The following is a 19261-nucleotide window of genomic DNA, read 5'->3' on the forward strand; positions in this document are numbered from 1 at the left end:
CCTGATCACAGCTTACTCTTTTATTTTACCAGGGGATAGCAAACTCCTTCCTTCCCAGAACTACAGAATTCACATCATTCTCATGCTTGGGATGATGAGCGAACGAACGGTTGGAGCACACGGAATATGGTTTGTTTTGGATTATAATCTATTTAGATTATATAATCCAACAAATTATGAAGTAACTTAGTTCATAATTTGTTGGATTATATAATCTGGACATATTATAATCCCAAACAAACACGCAGTTAGTAGCTGTATCATCGAACAAGTATGGCAATTTCTATGAACTTCAACAAAAAAGGCTCAGCACACGTACAGATATATAACATTAGCAAGGCAGACAATTACACGAAACATAGGCTTAACTGTTATTATACAGGCAAAGCAAAAGGAATAATTTCATTCCCATTGAATCAGATCAGAAGCCGGAGCACAACCCTGTTTGTCAGTTTTGCCAAAGCCCGACCGGAATTACAAACAGGACAGGGGCAGAGCAAGAAAAGGAGTGCTCCAAATCAATGGCATCTAAGTAAAAAGGCTATCTTCCTTTCCTTTTCTGCTTCTATGTACCCTAAACGACTTTAAACCTAAAACTCAACCCTAACTCTCCTCGTGTCAGCTGCTACCCGCTATAGGTTTCCCTAGAATGTACAAAAGCACCAAGACCAGTCATCATACTTGGACCCTCTGCCTTGTCACACGGCCACCCCCACTGAAGTCAAGCACTCTTGGGCCCCCGGTCCAGTCGTCATCATCGGAGTCGTCGGAGTCATCGCCACGTGCGCCACCACGGGCTTTTGTAACACTCGAGGCAGCCGTTCTCCTGACCCTCGTCGTACTTCTTGGGGTTGGGTTTGTCGTATTTCTCGGGGTTGGGCGCTTCCTAATCTGGACTGAAGGGATGAACACAGCAAAGTCCATGGAATCTTCGTGGAGCACTGTCTTGAAATCCTGAGCATCATGTCCACCAAGCCACATCAGGATCAGCCGGGTAGTATATAACTTTTAAAGAGAGAGTAGGACATGCCAGATAGCAAACCATAAACTATACGGCTTTGTTTTGCCAAGGAATCTTAAGTTCACTATTTAGTACCTGGTAAACAGAAGCTACGTCCTGCAGGCAGCTCGGCAGACTGATGTTAGTGCTGCTAACATTAAAAGGAATATTCTGCCTGGAGAATGTTTCTCCAGATTTCGGAGGCTCCTTTAGAGAAAATGACTGTATTTTCAAAACACAATTGCACCATGTCTCATGTAAATGCACCCATAATAGCAGTACCAATCTACAAATAAAGAGCAAGCCATACCTGACAGCGGGCATCATCTAAACTATAGACAACTTTCAAATGTCTCTTCAATTTCAGCAGTAGCTGAAGGGCTATTGCATCAAGGCAATCTCCCTGGCCAAAAAAAAAATTAGTGAAAATAATAAGATGAAAAAGGGTTCACGGCAGCAGCCTCCCCGATGGATCAATTAAAATAATGGACCCTACCACCCAGAACTTCTCTAACGCACCTGCACTTTGGCCATATCCACGTCAACCTGCACTTTGGCCATGTCCACGTCTGAAGTACTGCAAGGATTGGCATTCACCCTTTCATGGGCATAGCCCACGTTATCATAATATCCGCCAGGCTCTTGCATGACAACATGCCTCTCTCCTGGCAACGTTGGCATATCCACTGTATTTTGAGACTGAGACATAGAAGTCCACCTTTTCAAATTGCTCTCAACTCCTCCAGCTTTAAGGTGAATAATTCGATTTATATCATAGATCAAGTAAAGTGGTTCATCGGAGCATGTGAAAGGCAGGGAGGCAAGAACTTCGGCACAGTATCTGCAATGTGTACACAAAATGACAGTCAATACCTCATCAAAGAATAGAGCGTCAACAAGTGTATTTTTACTTCAATTACTTACACAAGAAAGCTAACTGTGCTGCGACTCCGGCTATCAGACTCGAATTTCCGAACTATCGAGTGGACAAATTTGTTTCTGGAATTTCGATTTGAACGGATAAGACGGTATATTCTAGATATGCCAGGTTTGACAAATGCAATTGGATTTGATTTTATGTTTGCTGCCATCTTATGGTTGCTGACTATGGATTCAAAGAATTTAAATGACATTTGTAGTCCATCACCCAAACGGCTTTCAAAAAATAAAGGGTACCTGCAAACAAATTCAGACCGATTAGATAGTGTTTTATTCCAAATATAATAAAACAAATAAGCATCGAAAGTTGAGCAAACTTACTTTTCATTCATATTCATCAGCAGATGATGAGCCAACTTTGAGTTCCCCTCCAGTGGGTCCATTTCAAGTGCTATAAGGTGAGGAACACAGGTAATAGGGTGAACTAAACCCTGGCGGAGTACAACTTCAACAATCTACAAGAAGAATTTATTTCTATTGTAAAATGGTAAGATAAAGTGTGACAAGAAATGTAATGCCTGCCTATAATTCACCTTAAGTGCACTCTGGCGAACTTGATCATTTGTATCCAAGCACCTTTCAAGAATAGAACTCCAATACAATTGAATAATACCACCACATATGTTGGTGTCTCCAGCACCAGCAGCAACAGGCACTTTACTTCTGCCATTTATTTCACACCGGACAGGAGGTTTCACAGTGCTCTCGGCAGTAAGTTGGCTTTCAGCATCTCTGAGATACTCATAGAGGTTTTGAAGTCCTTGAATCTGAACAGGTGGATTAATTTACTTAACTTTTCAAACAAAAAAACCAAAAGGAGTTGTGAAGTACCTTTAATCTATAATCAACCTCAGAAGATAGTGCTGTCTCTATGAGTTTCAACATATCCTTTTGTAGCATAAATTCAGGCTTCGCAATAAGTATGTATCCCAAAGTCTGAATGCACAAGGGGGAAATGGCATCTTATAAAGGAACAGTAAATATAAAAATAAAATAAAATGTGCAAGCCTGTAACAACCAAAGCAACAGTTATGTAGACAGGTGATTTGCTATGCATTGTTATCTATGCTAGTTCCACTTGCTATGGGTCTCAAATAAATAATGCCACAAGTTATGAACCCACTCGACTAGTAACCATGCACAGATATCTGGAGATTGTAAACAAGATTCAAAAGTGGGCAGCCAATCACATAGAATCACACCATAAACTACAATGGATACAGCTAGGCATGAATGATCCCATCACCAAGCGGATATTTTATGTCTTAATGAATTACATGTGGTCACACACACCTGCAAAGCTCGAACCTTCAAGCTAAAATCATCCCTGAGAAGATATTTTCTCTGGAGCAAGTTGATAATCTTGGGAAAATCAAGCTGATTTTCAGATGTTTGCATCAATTGATAACCATACCGAAGGAGGAGTCCAAGACAAAACAGTGATCGACCCAATAACTGAGTTCCAGAATGAATACAATCAGCTAAACATAGAAAAGTTGCATGTTTGAAACAGAGAGACATCGCAAGCATACAGAGCTTGGTAGAGAAACAGTGGTTTTCATGCCCAATACATATACAAGATAAATCATAAATGTACTTCTACAGTTGTCCTCAACTGCACATAATACATAGATGGAACAAGTATAGGCCTCATAATAAAAATACTACTATGTGAAAATAAGTTTCATTTTTACCATATATTGCATAAGTTTGCACTTGCAGCTCACTCAATGAATAAAAAAATGAAACAATACCTGACTATCTGAATTAGCTCCAGACAGATGCTTGTAGAAAATATTGACAAGGTTTTCCACTAATCCTGGACCTCTACCTGCTGACTCGCTCAGAGCACAAAGGCACCTGTAAAAAGGGAAGAGAGAAAAAACAAGAATGTTTCAAGGCAAGTCTAGCAAGATGATCAGAGGGAAAAAAACATGAGCTCAACCGCTGCTGCCAAAACTGCATCTAGAACTAATTAGCACTAGATCACACCCCCCCCTGTAGGAATCATGATTAATATACGAATAAGCTATTCACTAACTACCTAGGACATAGTAACTATGCTTAAATGTTTACAAATGATCAACATCCTCCAGGTTGATGATCTGCTGGGTTAAAGCAGTTCTGTAGGGGTGTGGTGTTTTTAGTCAGCAGGTGATTTCTAGTCTGTTCTGGTGTGTGGTGTATAGGGGATCCCCCCCCCCTTCCCCACCCTTCTTTCACTCTTCTTATTAGGCTGTCTCCGACAGCTTATCCATCATATTATTCATCTCTTATTTCAAACTTCATGCAAAACAGTGTTTTGCACGGCCATATGCACGATATCCTAGAGACAGCCTTACAATGAAACACAACTCTCCTGCTTATTCGAGAGAGAAAAAATGATGACATATAGACACGATAGTTTTTGGAAAATATATTAAGGGAAAACCCCTTATTTCTGTCAGACAAAAACAAGATGATTCCCATTTTCGGAAAAAGATCTTGGGTCTGAGAGATATGTTCTATAGCCACTGCAAGATAATTGTTGGTAATGGCAGGAAAACTAGTTTTTGGAAAAACTCCTGGACAGGTGACTATCCTTTGGCTAACAAATTCCCTTGTCTATTTGATTTGGCTTATGATAAGGACATTTCAGTCAATAAGGTCTTGTCTTCTAATTTTGAAGCCCTCTCTTTTAGAAGGAGGATTATTGGTAATTTGAACTTGATGTATGAGGAGCTAATGGGGTGTTGCAATAATCAGGCTTTGTCTGACCAGGAAGATAGAATGGTTTGGTCTCTTGGTAAAAAGGGTTCTTCTGTGAACTCCTTGTATAAAAAGAAGATGAGTGATCAAGTGGCTGTGCCGTGTAGGTTCTTGTGGAAATCCAAATTACCACATAAAATCAAAGTTTTTATCTGGCTGGTTGTGAGAAACAAAATTCTCACAAAAGACAACTTAAAAAAAAAGAAACTGGCACGGTTCTGGGGATTGTTGTTTCTGTGGTTGTTCTGAATCGGTTGACCATTTATTCTTTAATTGTTCTATTGCAAGATATGTGTGGAGAGTGATTCAAGTTGACTTAAATTTGGATTTCATTCCAAAAAATACCAAAGAGCTCTGTGATAGCTGGATGAAAGGTCCTAAGAATAAATCCACTAATTTGTTACTGTTTGGTTGTGGTGCTGTTTTTTGGGCAATATGGAGAACCAGAAATGATTGGTGCTTTGGCAAAAAAAAATTTGCTTGATCCTTCTAACGTCGTTTTTCTCTGCTGCTTTTGGTTGGATTCCTGGGCTATTCGTCAGAAAGAGAAGGAAAAAAGGATGGTGGTCCAAGGAAGCAAAATAATTAGAAAGATAGCAAGTGAAGTTCTTTGCCGGGCGTATGGGTGGAGACCTAGTGATCGACCATAAATTTTAGTTCAAAAATAAATAAAAATAGAGCCCGATCTTAATCCGATCCTTAAATCTTATAGTGTAAAATTTAGAGCCCATTGTCACCCATAGTTATGGATGGTGCTAAGGGCCTTGGATCCTTGGATCTCGCTAGGTCTTTGAATGTGGCCGGGTCCTTAGATATCTAGACCCTTGGTATTATTCTGTTTTTTTGTGTTGTTTTCTTTTTCTTTTTGTTCTTTTGGCAGGATCTCTTACTTGTAAAACCCTTTGGGTTTGTCTCCTTCCCTTTTAATATAAAGATGTACAGTTCTCTCTGCGCGTTCGATAAAAAAAAAAGAAAATGTTGTTTTGTAGGAACAACTCAGATAAGAAATATGTAAGATGTTAAGACTTAAGAGAGAGTAGTGAAATGAAATAAAAAGTTATGTAATGGTGCAGAACTGGACATAAAAGTATACAAAGAATAAAAAATCTTCAAAATAAAAAAATATCGTCTAAATTACATCAATAGCATATGAACTGTCACACATCCAATCTGGACCACAACGTTAGGCCAAACTGGCCAGGAGAGGCCCAGGACCAAGCCCTGGCCAGCCTCAAGGCCACCCGGAACGCAGCCAAGGAGTAGGCCACCGCCGTCCCCTCAATCTCCCAATATACAGGAGGATTCGGAATAAAAGGAAGTTTAGGATAAAATTAGTGGAAACGAATAAATAATTGTTTAGAAAATAAGATCGAGTTTATTTAGGAAATAGGACTGTTTGGTTAGGAAATAAGTCCAAATCTATAAGGACTCTTCCTATATTTTGCTTGGAGTACAAGTCTTCTAGGTACTATAAATATAAGGACAATGTAACCGTTTCAACCTAAGCAAGGAATAGAGCAATTGCTCTCCCTACCTCCCTCTCTCTCTCATGCCGCTGACGCCCCTCTCTCTGCGCTGTTGCTGCCCTAGCAACAGCCACCCCCTATAGCCCGCCGTCCCCAACCATAGCCGCCGGCAACAGACGCCAAACCGGCCCCAGATCAGGGCTGTGACATGAACTCATAAAATGAATTCTCAACTCCATATAGAATGTAGGGAGAAACAATGCTCATCGAACAATAATTAGGGAGTTGAAGAGGTGATGTATTTACTTGATACAGGCATGTACAACTGTCAAATACGAATGGCGAACTATCATATGTTTCAGATCTTTCTCAAGTTCTTCAACAACATTTTGTGTTGGCTTCCTTATGAGTGGAAGAACAGCATCAATCACAAAAATAATACTTTCAAGCAACTGGGCAGCTGATTTACTGTCAACCTGTAGATATAGATGATCAGGAGCAAATGAAATTGTATTGGTAGGGGAGAAATAAATGACAAACTATGATTGATGACCATAGACAATAATGAACTTGCATTCAGTTCCAAAAAAAGATATCTCAGATATGTAAATGTGCACAGAACTAACTGACATTATTAAAATTACTTTGCTGTAATTTTGACTGTAGCGGGAAAGTACCATACAAACTCACAGGGCACAAAAGTTTTAGTTAATCACATCAACAAGAATATAGCTACTTAGCTACTTCACAAAAATAATCAGAACTCTAGCTCTATTGTTTACAGTATATGTGTAGTAAAAAAAACCAACCACAAAACACCAGAAATTTCGAACATATAGGTTCCTGTCTACAGCACAATTAGCAGAGGAGCATGATAAATAGTATGATGTGGTATGAATGTGCAGCACTGCAGCCACAGCATCAATGAAACCCTAGGCTATCATAAATAAAGGGACAATAGTGTTCTTGCCCCTGTTGAAAGACCAATTGCGATTTTGTCCTTGCTCTTTAAGTTTGTAATTTTGCCCCCTGCTCTGGGTGATTATAATTTTGTTCATGCACTTTGAGACTTTTAAAATTATTTTTTTGTCAAAGTTTGCTCAAACTTGAAATGTGTACATATTTTGCCAAGTTTTGTCCTCAAAATTGTTTTGGTATCTGTCAAATGCTCTAAATGTTGATAGGGGCAAAATGACATATAGTAATCAAGAAGTAGGGGCAATTCATATGAGCCAACTAGTCTTCTAATAGCTGAGTTCACACCGTTAAGTGGATTTAATGGAATAGGGGTAAACGCTGCCTTCAGTTCAAAAAAACAGTGGCGAAATCACAAAGTTAGCAAAATGAGGGTAAAATCACAAAGTTATTCTGACAGGAGATGACAACCTAAACTTGGACTGATGCAAACCATGCTCACCTGAATATTAAGGTATGGTTGTAGTGTCACAACAAACTTAGAAGGATCAGTTACTGGAATGCAGAGCGTGGGATCAACAATACAAAATGCTTGCAAAGCAACAATATAAGGAAGCATGTGGATTTCCATCTCCTTAGCAGCTCCCTCCTCAACCTTCAAGAAAGAGATGTGCAAGAATTGATCTCAAGTTATCGATTACACAATCTATTTACTATCAGATTAGGTCAGAAAGTACCTGCAATATTCTTTCTAATAAGCGTTTGCATATTAATTCGCAACGCTTCTGAATTGATGCCACCATGTATGAGTTAATCCCTGCAGCCTTGGTTGACTGAGGGAGGAAATCAAGAGTCAAGTTACGTTTTATGATGGTAATCAGAGGTTGGTGATTGGTCATCTTCCTCAACATGTCAACAATTTGCTCAGTCTTTTTAGCTATCTCCATTGGAACTGAACTTCCATCAGCAACCAAGTGCTTATGGCTCCCAGTTGGTTCTTCAAACCATAGTTCATAAAATGTTTTACATACAAGATCCTACAAAGGTAATGAAGATAGTTTAAGTTAACCCAATCGGTAATCGAAAGCAACATAAAAATTGCAGGCCCAACAATGTTGCATGTTCTTATGTAATATCATAAAATTATATTTGGTGTTATGTTATCCATTATGGAATCAAGGAGCACAAAAACGATTGACCAGACTAGTAGTGTGACTTTAAGATTGGTGTCGTAAATTATTTCATGTGTAGGGAGATTATGTATGGCTAAATAGAAAAAAAAAGAAAAAAAGATGCACATTAACTAAGTTTGTTGGATTATATAATCTGGGCAGATTATAATCCCAAACAAACACTCCCTAAATTCCACAGATGAGGATGTTTTCTTATTTGGAAAAACAAAAGATGCAAGGAAGTTTCCAAATTAACATGTAAACATTTTAAGTAACTAAACTCTCTTCACTAACGCATGAGAGCACATATTTAAGCCCAAATTAACATGTAAACATTTTAAGTAACTACACTCACTTCACTAACGCATGAGAGCACATATTTAAGCCCGTACACACCTAAGAATCAACCAATTACAAAAATAAAATTGAAACAATAGGCAATGAAAGCAAAGAAAATATTTGCAATAACATATCAGGCTAATATATTTTCATGACATCGGTCAATAGTTTTTCATATCAGGCTATCAACTCACCTGTACACTGGATTCCTCATCATTAACACGAGAAATTATCTCCACAAAGGCATGTGTTGTGTCTGTGTTTGGATTAGAAGCACATAGATCCCTTATAATTTTGATTGCACGCTTGCGAACGCTGACTCCAGTGTCCTTTATTCGCTCAGCAACTTTTTCTATATACTGTGATGGGAAGATGCATAGTAAACCATATCAATGCCCACAAATAATGTCACAAAGTAACTTGATATCATGATATGTCGTATGTCTGCTGACCTTCAGGCCCACATCAGGATGTGAAGCAATATGCCTCCCAACAAGTTCAAGGGCAGCTTCACGAACAGAAATAGCCGAATCACAAAACCTCCCTTCGACAGCAGATTGGACACGTTTGTCACCCAAGACCTCAGGGTCAGCTTCAACTATACTGCTGACCTACAAATAAGTTCTAGATACTGATGAATGATGTCCAAATGAAAAGGCTGCAAAACATATAGTTTCATAGGTTACACAAATACTCACCGCACGCAAGGCTTTTGCTCTTATTACAGGAGAATTTTCTCTCAAGCTAGCCTGAAAAGCATTGGGAATTAACTCTAGAACATATAGATTAAACTTTAGTATCTGGAAGCAACCACATACCAAAAGAAGAGCAAGAATTTTATCAAAACCCCTGCAAAATGAGTTCTTCTGACCAAGTGCCAAGCAAATTTTCTTTGCTGAATCTCTGGAAATTGCCAGACCATTGCCAGAATCTCGCAGAATCTCTTTTGATTTTAATCTAGCGAGATAGTAGATGATCTCCTCCTGAGAATGTTGGTTTTCTTTGTTCCAGATGCACAGATAGAACCTGTATACAAAATGGTTATAGATCTCCAAATGCACTGGCACAACAATAGATTACATGCAACATACCATCGAGTAAACAGGTTCCCATCATCTTGTGGACCAGATTCTTGGAGATAACTCAGTAGTATTTGTTGAATAATATCCACTGCTGGCACCTCAGCTGGTTTAGCAGATTTCTTACTAGTAGACGCAGCAGTTTTTTTGCCATTTTCTTTAATTTGTGACTGACAGTACGTCTGTAGCACATTGAGCTGTTGTTTGCAAAAACACAAGGGGCAAACACTATCACGCTCTAAGTTATCCTGGCTAGCAGCCCCCATACAATCTGAATGGAAACATCTTCCACATTCATTACAGGCTATATTTATACCTCTTCCACCAAGACAAACACAGCACTTGTTTTTCAAGATTTTTGAGCCATCGCTACCTGCATCAGTGAGATCTTGCAATATCCAAAGCTTCTCTTCACTACAGATGACCGAATCATGCTTCAATCTTGATGCAATACCACCAAGAAGATCAATAGCAAAGCACCGAACATTAGTGTCCTTAGATTTCAATCCAGCATTCTGAAGGAGCAACACACAGAGAACCTGTACATAAATCAAATAGTATTTGAGGGCCATGCAAAACACTTAACAAAGTCATGGAATGTGATTAACACAGTCATATTAAGGGTGTGATTGCTTAGATGGCCCAGCGTGACATGAAGGTGGATCGTAACCACGCCGAGCATGACCAACCTGTGGGAATGCAAGCAGGCTTGTTTGGTTTGCCTGTTTCACTCGGACCAGGGTAGATTGGGTAGCTGATTGGTTGCTTGTGGGCCGGGTTTAGCTACCAATAGTCGACCTACACTTGCAGGTTGCACCGCTCCAACCAGGCCCACAGGAAACGGATCTCTATCTCATTTCTGTGGAGCCAACCAAACCCGTAGGCACCTCATGCCCCCTTCGTAACCACGCCAAGCATGACCAGCCTGTGGGCATGCAAGCAGGCTTGTTCCCTTTGCTTGCTTCACTCGGACCAGGGTAGATCGGGTAGCTGATTGGTTGGTTGCATGTGGGCCGGGTTTAGCTACCAATCGTCTACCTACACTGGATGCACTGTGCCGACCAGGCCCACAGGAAACGGATCTCAGCCTCGTTTCTGTGGAGCCAACCAAGCCCATAGGCGCCCCGTCCCCCCTCCCCCCATCCACCAAGGCCTCCCCCAGCCAACCAAACATCCCAATCCTACATCACGGTAACCAGGCTGGGCTGGATTCACCCAACCAATCACGCTCTAAGTTTCAAGAATCAGTCATGCTAATGCCAGCTCATGCCTATATTTAAGATCGCAGATATAGCAACAGCACTGCTGAGCAAAGTTACCTCAAGGATAGAAGCAGCAGCTGGATACTCCGGCAAGTTTAGTATCATTAGGAAATCCTGAACAAGATTATCTATTATTCCTTTGGTTTCCGACATATCTTGAGATTTAGCAGCAGTAAAACGTTGAAGGACATCAGTCCAAAAACGGCAACAAGCCTCTGTTGCCGCTTCATGGCATTTAATTGGATAATAATCAGCATCTCCGGAGGCATCAACAATAGTGGTCCAATCAACTGTTCCTTTTAAGCTATTGGGAACAATTGCACTAAACTGAACCAGGTGAACTAACAGTGCTGTTATCATCTGGATTTGCTTTTGGTCTTCATCTGCTAGATGGTAGGTTCTGACGGCATTTTTGGAAAACTGCAACTTGCGAAGAAGGTGAAGTATTTCATCAACCAAGTAACTCCTGTGCTGTGTGTATGACGAAAACACCTATGCAAGGGTTTGAATGTGAGCAAATTCTTTGAAAACTGAATGTCCAGAAAAAGATTGACCGAACAGGCAGAAAATTACCGTGCAAATAACCCCGATTGCTTTTAATTGTAATAGCTGCATATTATCCACCAAGAATGTAGTAAAGCATGTTTTCGCTAACTGCAGAATACAACCATCTGACAAGCGCACTGTTGTGAGCAGTTCCTTAAGAAAGCCCAATATCAAGCATAGTTTCTGCACAGCAGAATAAACAGAAGCAGAAAGTCTGACACAGAAGAAGAAAATAGGACTCTATTAGTGCCCGGTTTTGCCCCAATACAAACCAGAAACAAGAAAATATTTGAATTGCATTGATCATGTACTTGTTTGAAGATTTTCTCATGCTCAAATTAGTAGCAGTACGTCTCCTCTTGCTAACTTGTCCATTTTCCAAATCATCTTCATCATCATCTCCTAGTTGACAAAAGAGAAAGATACATATATATATGAAAAATATGTGATGTAAAAGTTAATTCTAAAAGGCAATTTTAGTCATCACTAGTGATCATCACAGCTACTCCACCCTTCCTGAAATATAAGGGTAAGTTTGTCCAAAGTCAAACTATCCTCAGTTTGACCAAGTTTCTAGAGAAAAGTTCTGACATCTACCACATCAAAGAGGTAAACTATGGAACTGCAATTAATAATATTTCTGATCATGCTAATTTTATGTCATAAATATTATGTTTCTTTTTTATAAACATTTTCATAATTGGGGCAACTCAAAATCTCTTATATCTCAAGACGGAGGGAGTAGCACTAAATTATTTGCAGAAAGGTTGGTTGGGCTCAAGCATAATAAAAGCTTGTCACTCATGAAATGCAACAGTACAAAAAGGCATATAAATATAGTTGTTAAAGCGGTAAGGCGAGGTAAGGCGACTGACCCCCTTTTTACCTTTTAAGCAATACGGCGTAAGGCGAGGTGACGCCTTAAATATAGTTAAAATTAGGGAAAAGATATTAATATTTGAGAAAGCATTTAGGATAAAAACATTAATAAAGAAGAGAAAAAAGATAAAGAAAAGAAAAAAAACTAGCTTCTAGTCTATAAATCAGCCCAAAAGCCCACTATTCCATTAAATCTAGGTTAAGCCCACCTCCTCTCCCTCTCTCCTAACCCTCTCCCTCTGTCTCCTCACAGCCGTGTGACTCCCTCCTCCCAGCCGCCGCTCCCAGCAGCCTCTCCCTCTCTCCCCGTTGGCGTTTCTCTCGCTCCCCGCTGGCTCTCTCTCTCCTGTGCCGGCGCCGCCGCTTTGCTGGAGCCGCTGGAGTCGCCATGTGCCGCTCCTGGAGGAGCTGCCGCCACGCCATGGAGGAGGAGGAGCCACCGCCACGCCATGAGGAGCCACTGCTCTGCTGCTAGACCAGCCGTCGCGCCGCTGCTAGAGCTGCCGCGGACCTCTCCCACTCGCCTTAGGTGCCGGAGTAAGGCGAGCAGGACACCTTACGCCGCCGGGGCACCTTACCGCCTAGGTGACACCTTAACAACTATGCATATAAAAACTCGACCTACCGGGGGGGAGACAGCCCCCGAGTATTGTATTAAGAAGAAAACCTTCTCATACAGGTCGAGAAAACCTCTGCCCCACCCATACACAGCGGCATCGAAGTCCATGTGAGAATGACTGCAACCGAGGCCAAGCCTTAGACCTGTGCTTTGGCGTGGGACAGACGAGGGGATTTTTTTTAAACACAGCCTGAAATTTGCTTCCACGGGGAGTCGAACCCAGGACCTGAGGAGTGCTACTCAGACCACCTAACTAATTCAGATAGAGCCCTTTCGCACAAAAAGGCATATAAAACATAGAGAACAGAGAATTGCATGTAACCAACTTAGAAAGGAATGTGGCTCGACAATCATGAAAAGCCAAAGACAGAAATATCAGTTTAACAATGGATGTATGGTGTGCAATTCACAAAGAGCCTGAAATGTTGTGCAAGGGTAAAGCCTTAACAGAACTTAGGGCTTTGATCCTATTTTCCGATTTTTCTACCTGCTCTGTGGTGTCCATGTTTCAACTGTTTGTTTGTGTACAAGTGTCCCCTGTCCAGTGGTTATGATCTACCAATGTACTTACTTTTTTGGTTTACTCAAACAATGCAATGATATGCAGCTCTTCTACATATTCAAGGGAAAAAATATCGGCATGTACTTTGATTATTACCATCATTTGCAACATTTTCAGCTGGTTTGTAGAGAGCTCGGAAGGTTGGGTTACTTGCTGCCATACAATCTGTGATCTGATGCCTTGAGAAATCAATAATCCGCTCAATAAGCTGGTTTTCAGGAGGCAAAAAAGGAAACAGTCAGCAACCGTAACAATACCATTTCACAGCAAGCTGAGAAAGGAATTCAGCGTGAGCATACTTCTTCTCGGTACAGTTGCTTTGGCATATCATGGTGGGTCATAATTGCCAACGCAGCATGACTGGCCTCCAAAGCAGAGAAAACCAGAGGTTCAGCATCAACGACATCAGACTGAAGGTATCCAATCATTTGTTAGTTGCTAAGTTATAACATGCAAGAAATTCGCTAAATGGCTCTGAAACAGAATAAGATAAAATTAAATGCAAATTTAAAAAATGTAAACTACTATGATATGGTAAGTAACTCACATTTTCTTTCACATCTATCGACAAACCTTGAGAATATCGAATCTGACGGTCAATCACATCCAATAACCTTGTAACTGTATCCATAGGAACCTCATGCAATATCCTTTTGGATCGAACAGATGTAATTTCATTCACGAGAACCTTAACATCACCAAGTGGGATTGACAACCAGTCACCGCCATCTCCATCATCAGGAATTTCGGTTTTTCCACAGAAATCCTCCACCACCTCACAGAAGGTAGTGATAACATCTAAAAAGCATAATTATAACCAGAGTCAGTAGAACTCGAAAAAAAAGGGAAGCTATATGGGTAGGATATACAAACCAATAGAAACAAACCTTGAGTATTAGGAATGCTGGGAGCAGAACTTGAAACAGAATTGTTATTTTCTCTCTTCCTTATTTTTGGCTTCTTTGAAGCAATTGAATCTGAGGTCAGTTCATTCTACAACATAAAGCCCCTTAGGCCTTAGCACAAAGAACTGCCATCTATAAGAAACTGGTGGTATCTAACTTACATAAAAATGCTCTCTATGTGAGTCAATTTCATCCTGAGGAAATGCAGATTCATTTCGTGCTTTGCTCGTATTAGGTGTAAAATGCTCAAAGTGCTTCTCATGTTCTTGATTTTGATATCCTGGGCCTCCAAATGGACCTGAAAAACTTGACCAATGTAATAAAGAAATTACATATGGCAAGATAAAAAAAAAGTCCTACAAAATCAAAAACATTTACAGTTTCATAGAAATGCTTTGCTATCATCAAACAGAAGCTGTTTTGACTCAAATTGTTTAAACATGAAAAAATATTACACCATTGATAATGTTATTAGACCATAGAACTAAAAGAGAGATACTCAAAGCAAGCACACGACCACAATCATTTTGGGTTTGATAGCTTGGCATGGTAAAAAAACAAGCATAGAAAGCAGCAATAACCTGCACAATATTGCCAAGATACAAGATGTCAAATGAGCAAACTTCCATACCTTCTAGTCTGATAGAAGGAATTGAATTAAGTATTTAAGTTAAAAACCTATTATACATTCTACAAAATTGGAAACCTGAATATTAAGCAGGTCATGAACTTGTTATTTCCACAAAACAATAATGGTTGCACCCGCAAACCACAAGGCTACAACGGAGCTGTTCCAAACTTCCTATTGTACCAATTAGAGCTTGATGTATTCCTATAAACAACACGTATATGATCCAGTACAGCCGGTTGTATATAAAAGCAAATTAATAGTACCAGATGATCGTTGGTACAGTGCAATTTGCATTGGTGGATGTAATAATAGAACGAACAAGTCATTTTAAAATAGGATGTACTAGATTATGGAAAAGTAGCAATTTAGTCCTTTTAACTTCACTAATGGATAGATTGGCCCCACTTGTATATTGTAGCTTGGTCTCTTACGTGCAATTTGTTGTTTACAGATGATCCGATAGATGATACATTAGCAAGGCATGCCAAAAAAAATTCAACTGCTGAACCAATGTTTCAGGAATCAGAACACGGACTTGTAATATAAAAAGGAAACTTTAGACAGTCCAGTCCACATTAAATAGTCATACATATCATGGAGCTCATACAGAAAAAATTAGCATTCAATTAGGCAGCAAAAGAACTACAAACATTCAAGCATCCCACATTTGAGAAACAAGCATGCTGAGATAGATCAAAAGAACTCAAAGGAAGAGAAGCTCGGTAGTTGGATGATGAGGCGTAAGGTTTGTTTAAAAAATGAAGCAAAAAAAACAAGGTTTGTTGTTGGAAAGCCATTGCGACATAATACTTAGGGTAAATTTAATGTCCCAATTTTTAACTTAGCCTTAATGACACTGCAGACAAGCCATCGAGCAAGGTGCTGGAATCAACCAGCTTTCAAAACTTTTAAATGCTTCAGAAGTCAGAACGTTCAAATATAGTGAGAAAAAAATGTAACACAATGAAGCTATGGCACAAGTCTACCATGCCCCCCCCCCCCACACACACACACACTCAGGTAGTCCAGCACACCTAAGAGCCCATGTAACGTCTGAGTGGCGCAGGCAACCCAGCTCCACCCTGATTGTGAGTAAAGGAACTAGCTGACAAAAAAAACGTTTGATCAAAGTAGAGAGGGCAAAATTTGTTGATGTCATCAAATAAATATCCTTTAGTTCACGAGAAAAATCCCATGTTTTATATAGCAGTAAGAAATAATTGATAATCAGGTGCATTTGCGAAAGGGCCTCTAGCCTAGTTGGTTAGGTGGTTTGAGTAGTACTCCTCAGGTCCTGAGTTCGACTCCCCGTGGGAGCGAATTTCAGGTTGTGGTTAAAAAAAATCTCTCGTCTTTCCCACGCCAAAGCACAGGTCTAAGGTCCGGTCCTGTCGCAGTTGTTTCTCACATGGGCTACAGTGTCGTTGTGTATGAGTGGGGCAAGGGTTTGGTGGTTTTCTCGACCTGCGTGCGAAGGTCTTCTTAATATAATGTCTGAGGGTTGTCTTACCCCCCCCCCCCCCGCAGGTCGAGATCATTGGGTGCAATTTTTCTCTGTGTATTATAGTGGTAGATCAATAATGCTATATATAAGGTACATGCAGATAGAACGAACAAAAACAAATTTTAAGCACTGAAAGATACCTATTGATAGACTTAATAACAGAAAATGAACGACTGGGCATTCGGTTACTACTGTTTGATAAAATGTAAACGGCTACCGGCCTTCTAGTGGTACATCACTAAGGTTAACTCCAACAAGGATATGCAAAAATGGGAATTCAAATATATGTTTGGGTTATGCGGTCAGCCCAAAAAACGAGACTCAAATATTAATGTGTCTAACCGGGTACCCAAATACACGTTTGATAAGATGGTCATCCAGATAATATGTACTCTTCCACATAGCAATATAAAATGGGTATCGAGTATAGGTTACCTATTGGAGATACTAAAGTGTCGTTTAGATATCTATAATGGGTTTAGATGCCCTGATAGGTGCTCCGTTGGAGTCAACCTAATGTTAAATATAGGGTACATGCACATGGAACAAACAAAAATAAGTTTTAAGCACTGAAAGTTACCTATTGATGCACCTAATAAAAGAATATGAACGAGTGGGCATTCGATTTGGTAAAATGTAAATGGCGACGACCTTCTAGTTGTATATCAATATCATTAATGCTATATATAGGACACATGGACATGCAACGAATAAAAAAGTTCTAAGCATTGGAAGTTGCCTATTGATGCCCTAAATATAAGAAAAATGAAATACTGGGCATTCGCTTAGTACCATGTGTAAACAGTGACGTCATTCTGTACATGAACAGTTACAGGACATGAGAGTACATAGGTGGTTGAGTGCCATCTGCGGATGTGAGTTGTGACTGTAGTACTGTGCACTAAAACTAAGCTGGGATTTGCAACTTGATTTACAATATTAGAACTATTTATATTAGAATAATCGACCGAACTCTGTTTCTCTGAACCAACCAAACCATGTAAGGCACCAGAGTCCAAGTTGGAATCGATACGTGTCAAAACCAGGTAACCCAAATCACTTCCTGAACTAATGATAGGCAGACATTTATGGTATGGGAAACGCCCACGAGGTATGTTTTACGATGAACTGTGCAAGTGCTTGGGACAAAAAGGCTTTCTTGTTGTTATTGTTGTTGCTGTTGCACAAGTGATCCCTTGTTCTGCAGTACACCATGTTTAGCAAAAGGCACAGCAGCGGCCAGAAAATCGATGAGTTACATGGCACACAGGTCATCTCCGTGCGCTAGGACATCGAAAGCTGAGGAACATGCGCAAAACTGCTTTCCCCGCCACCGCCGTAAACACAATGACGCACAGCGCAACATAGTTCGAGAGGTGAGCGTTGGAATAGCAATTTCGTTGCCGAAACACCTTAAGGAAATGAAGCCTTTTCAAACAGCAGCAATACACACACACACATCAAACGGACCATCAGGGAGGCAGTGCTAAGCAGCGGGAGGAGGAGGAGGATACAGCAACTTAAGCAATGTTCAATCCTTGGCAGGCCACTGTAAAAGTACCGTTAACGAGGCTAGTACATACCGAAGCGACACAGGCTAGGAACTAGACAGACTACACAATGTTGGGTCCAATGAGCAGAAAGCAGCTAGCTAGGGTAGGCTAGGCTAGTAGGGGGGCGGCTGGGAGTAGCCTAAGGGAGGCTCAATTTGCAGAGCGTTTACCTTGCGAAGACGGACTTGGCGCCTTGACCTTGAAAGCGTCGGGGTTGTGCTTGAGCACCTCCCTCCAGAGCCAGGAGCAGCGGATGGGGTCCACGTCGACGTTGTCCGCAGCGGTGAAGCCCCTGCGGAAGGAGGGTGGAGTTAGCAACTCCCCTGTCCCATCCCAGCCGGCGCGGGGAATGAGGAGGAGAAGGCGCTCACAGGTGGGAGACGTCGGTGTCGGCGAGGACGCGGGCGATGTTGGCGGCCTGCATGATCGTGTCGGGGCGGTCGGGCGCGGCGAGGGGCTCGTCGTCGCGGAGCGCGTCGAAGCCGAGCTCGCGCGGGAGGGTGGGGAGCGGCAGCGACGGCAGGACCTCGGAGTGGACGGTGTTGGGCAGCCGGCACGCCCGCTCGAAGCCCGCCCGGTCCCGGCCCCGGCCCCCGCCGGCGGCGGGGTCCATGGGCGAAACCCTAGATGCGGGGGGAGGAGGGCTCCAATTCGCACCGGAATTCGCTCGTTGCCGAGGTGGAGGTGGTTCGATTTGATTTGAGTTTCAATTTCGACAAGTGGAGGTGGTGGGGATGAATGGAGAGTAGAGGACTAGCCGACTAGGAGGGGTACAGCAGCCAGCCGCAGCAGTATTTATCTACTGCTGCTACAGTAGTAACGTTGGCCGGAGGGAGGGTGGGAGTGGGAACTGGAAGAAAAGGAAAGCGACCCGATCTTTTTACGGCGGAAGGAGGAGACGGCGACGGCTGCTTAGCTGGATCGACTCAACCAACTGCTCCCTGCGTGGAGTCTCCAAAATGTTGGGTACAGTGCGCTGGTTTGATCTGGGTCTGGTTGGTTTTAAGCTGGGCCTTATTGGGTTAGGCTGGGCCTGGGAATGGTCCAAAACTAAAGGTCGAAAATTTTGATTTCAAATCCATACAAATCTTGTCCTTCCATATCTCCTAGCAAAATGCTCGAATGCTACTACGGTTTCCATT

At 41.3% G+C, this 19261-nt stretch overlaps 1 protein-coding gene across 4 annotated transcripts; it reads right to left on the reverse strand.

Annotated features, from left to right (window-relative positions):
- Positions 1-306: 306 nt before the first annotated feature.
- Positions 307-19071, reverse strand: LOC103631880 (sister chromatid cohesion protein SCC2). Of its 4 annotated transcripts, none has more exons than XM_008653715.4 (28): positions 18491-19071; positions 18290-18411; positions 14593-14729; positions 14414-14519; positions 14074-14324; positions 13826-13936; positions 13623-13734; positions 11778-11868; positions 11494-11680; positions 10978-11412; positions 9671-10197; positions 9398-9605; positions 9278-9328; positions 9032-9190; positions 8774-8938; positions 7806-8105; positions 7571-7723; positions 6460-6629; positions 3694-3799; positions 3233-3394; positions 2771-2875; positions 2473-2706; positions 2261-2394; positions 1925-2176; positions 1547-1841; positions 1311-1403; positions 1097-1222; positions 307-954 (listed from the first exon to the last, which is right to left on the reverse strand). In XM_008653715.4, exons 1-28 carry the CDS (start codon positions 18730-18732, stop codon positions 676-678), a joined length of 5313 nt encoding a protein of 1770 aa, XP_008651937.1. In that variant the 5' UTR covers positions 18733-19071; the 3' UTR covers positions 307-675. The 4 variants fall into 4 exon arrangements, with proteins under 4 accessions (XP_008651937.1, XP_008651936.1, XP_008651938.1 ...); XM_008653714.4 differs by having other exon boundaries at positions 1520-1841; XM_008653716.2 differs by having other exon boundaries at positions 1520-1841; positions 13826-14000; positions 18491-18784.
- Positions 19072-19261: the final 190 nt, after the last annotated feature.

Source organism: Zea mays, chromosome 7 (assembly GCF_902167145.1).
Source record: "Zea mays cultivar B73 chromosome 7, Zm-B73-REFERENCE-NAM-5.0, whole genome shotgun sequence".
NCBI classification, from domain to species: domain Eukaryota; kingdom Viridiplantae; phylum Streptophyta; class Magnoliopsida; order Poales; family Poaceae; genus Zea; species Zea mays.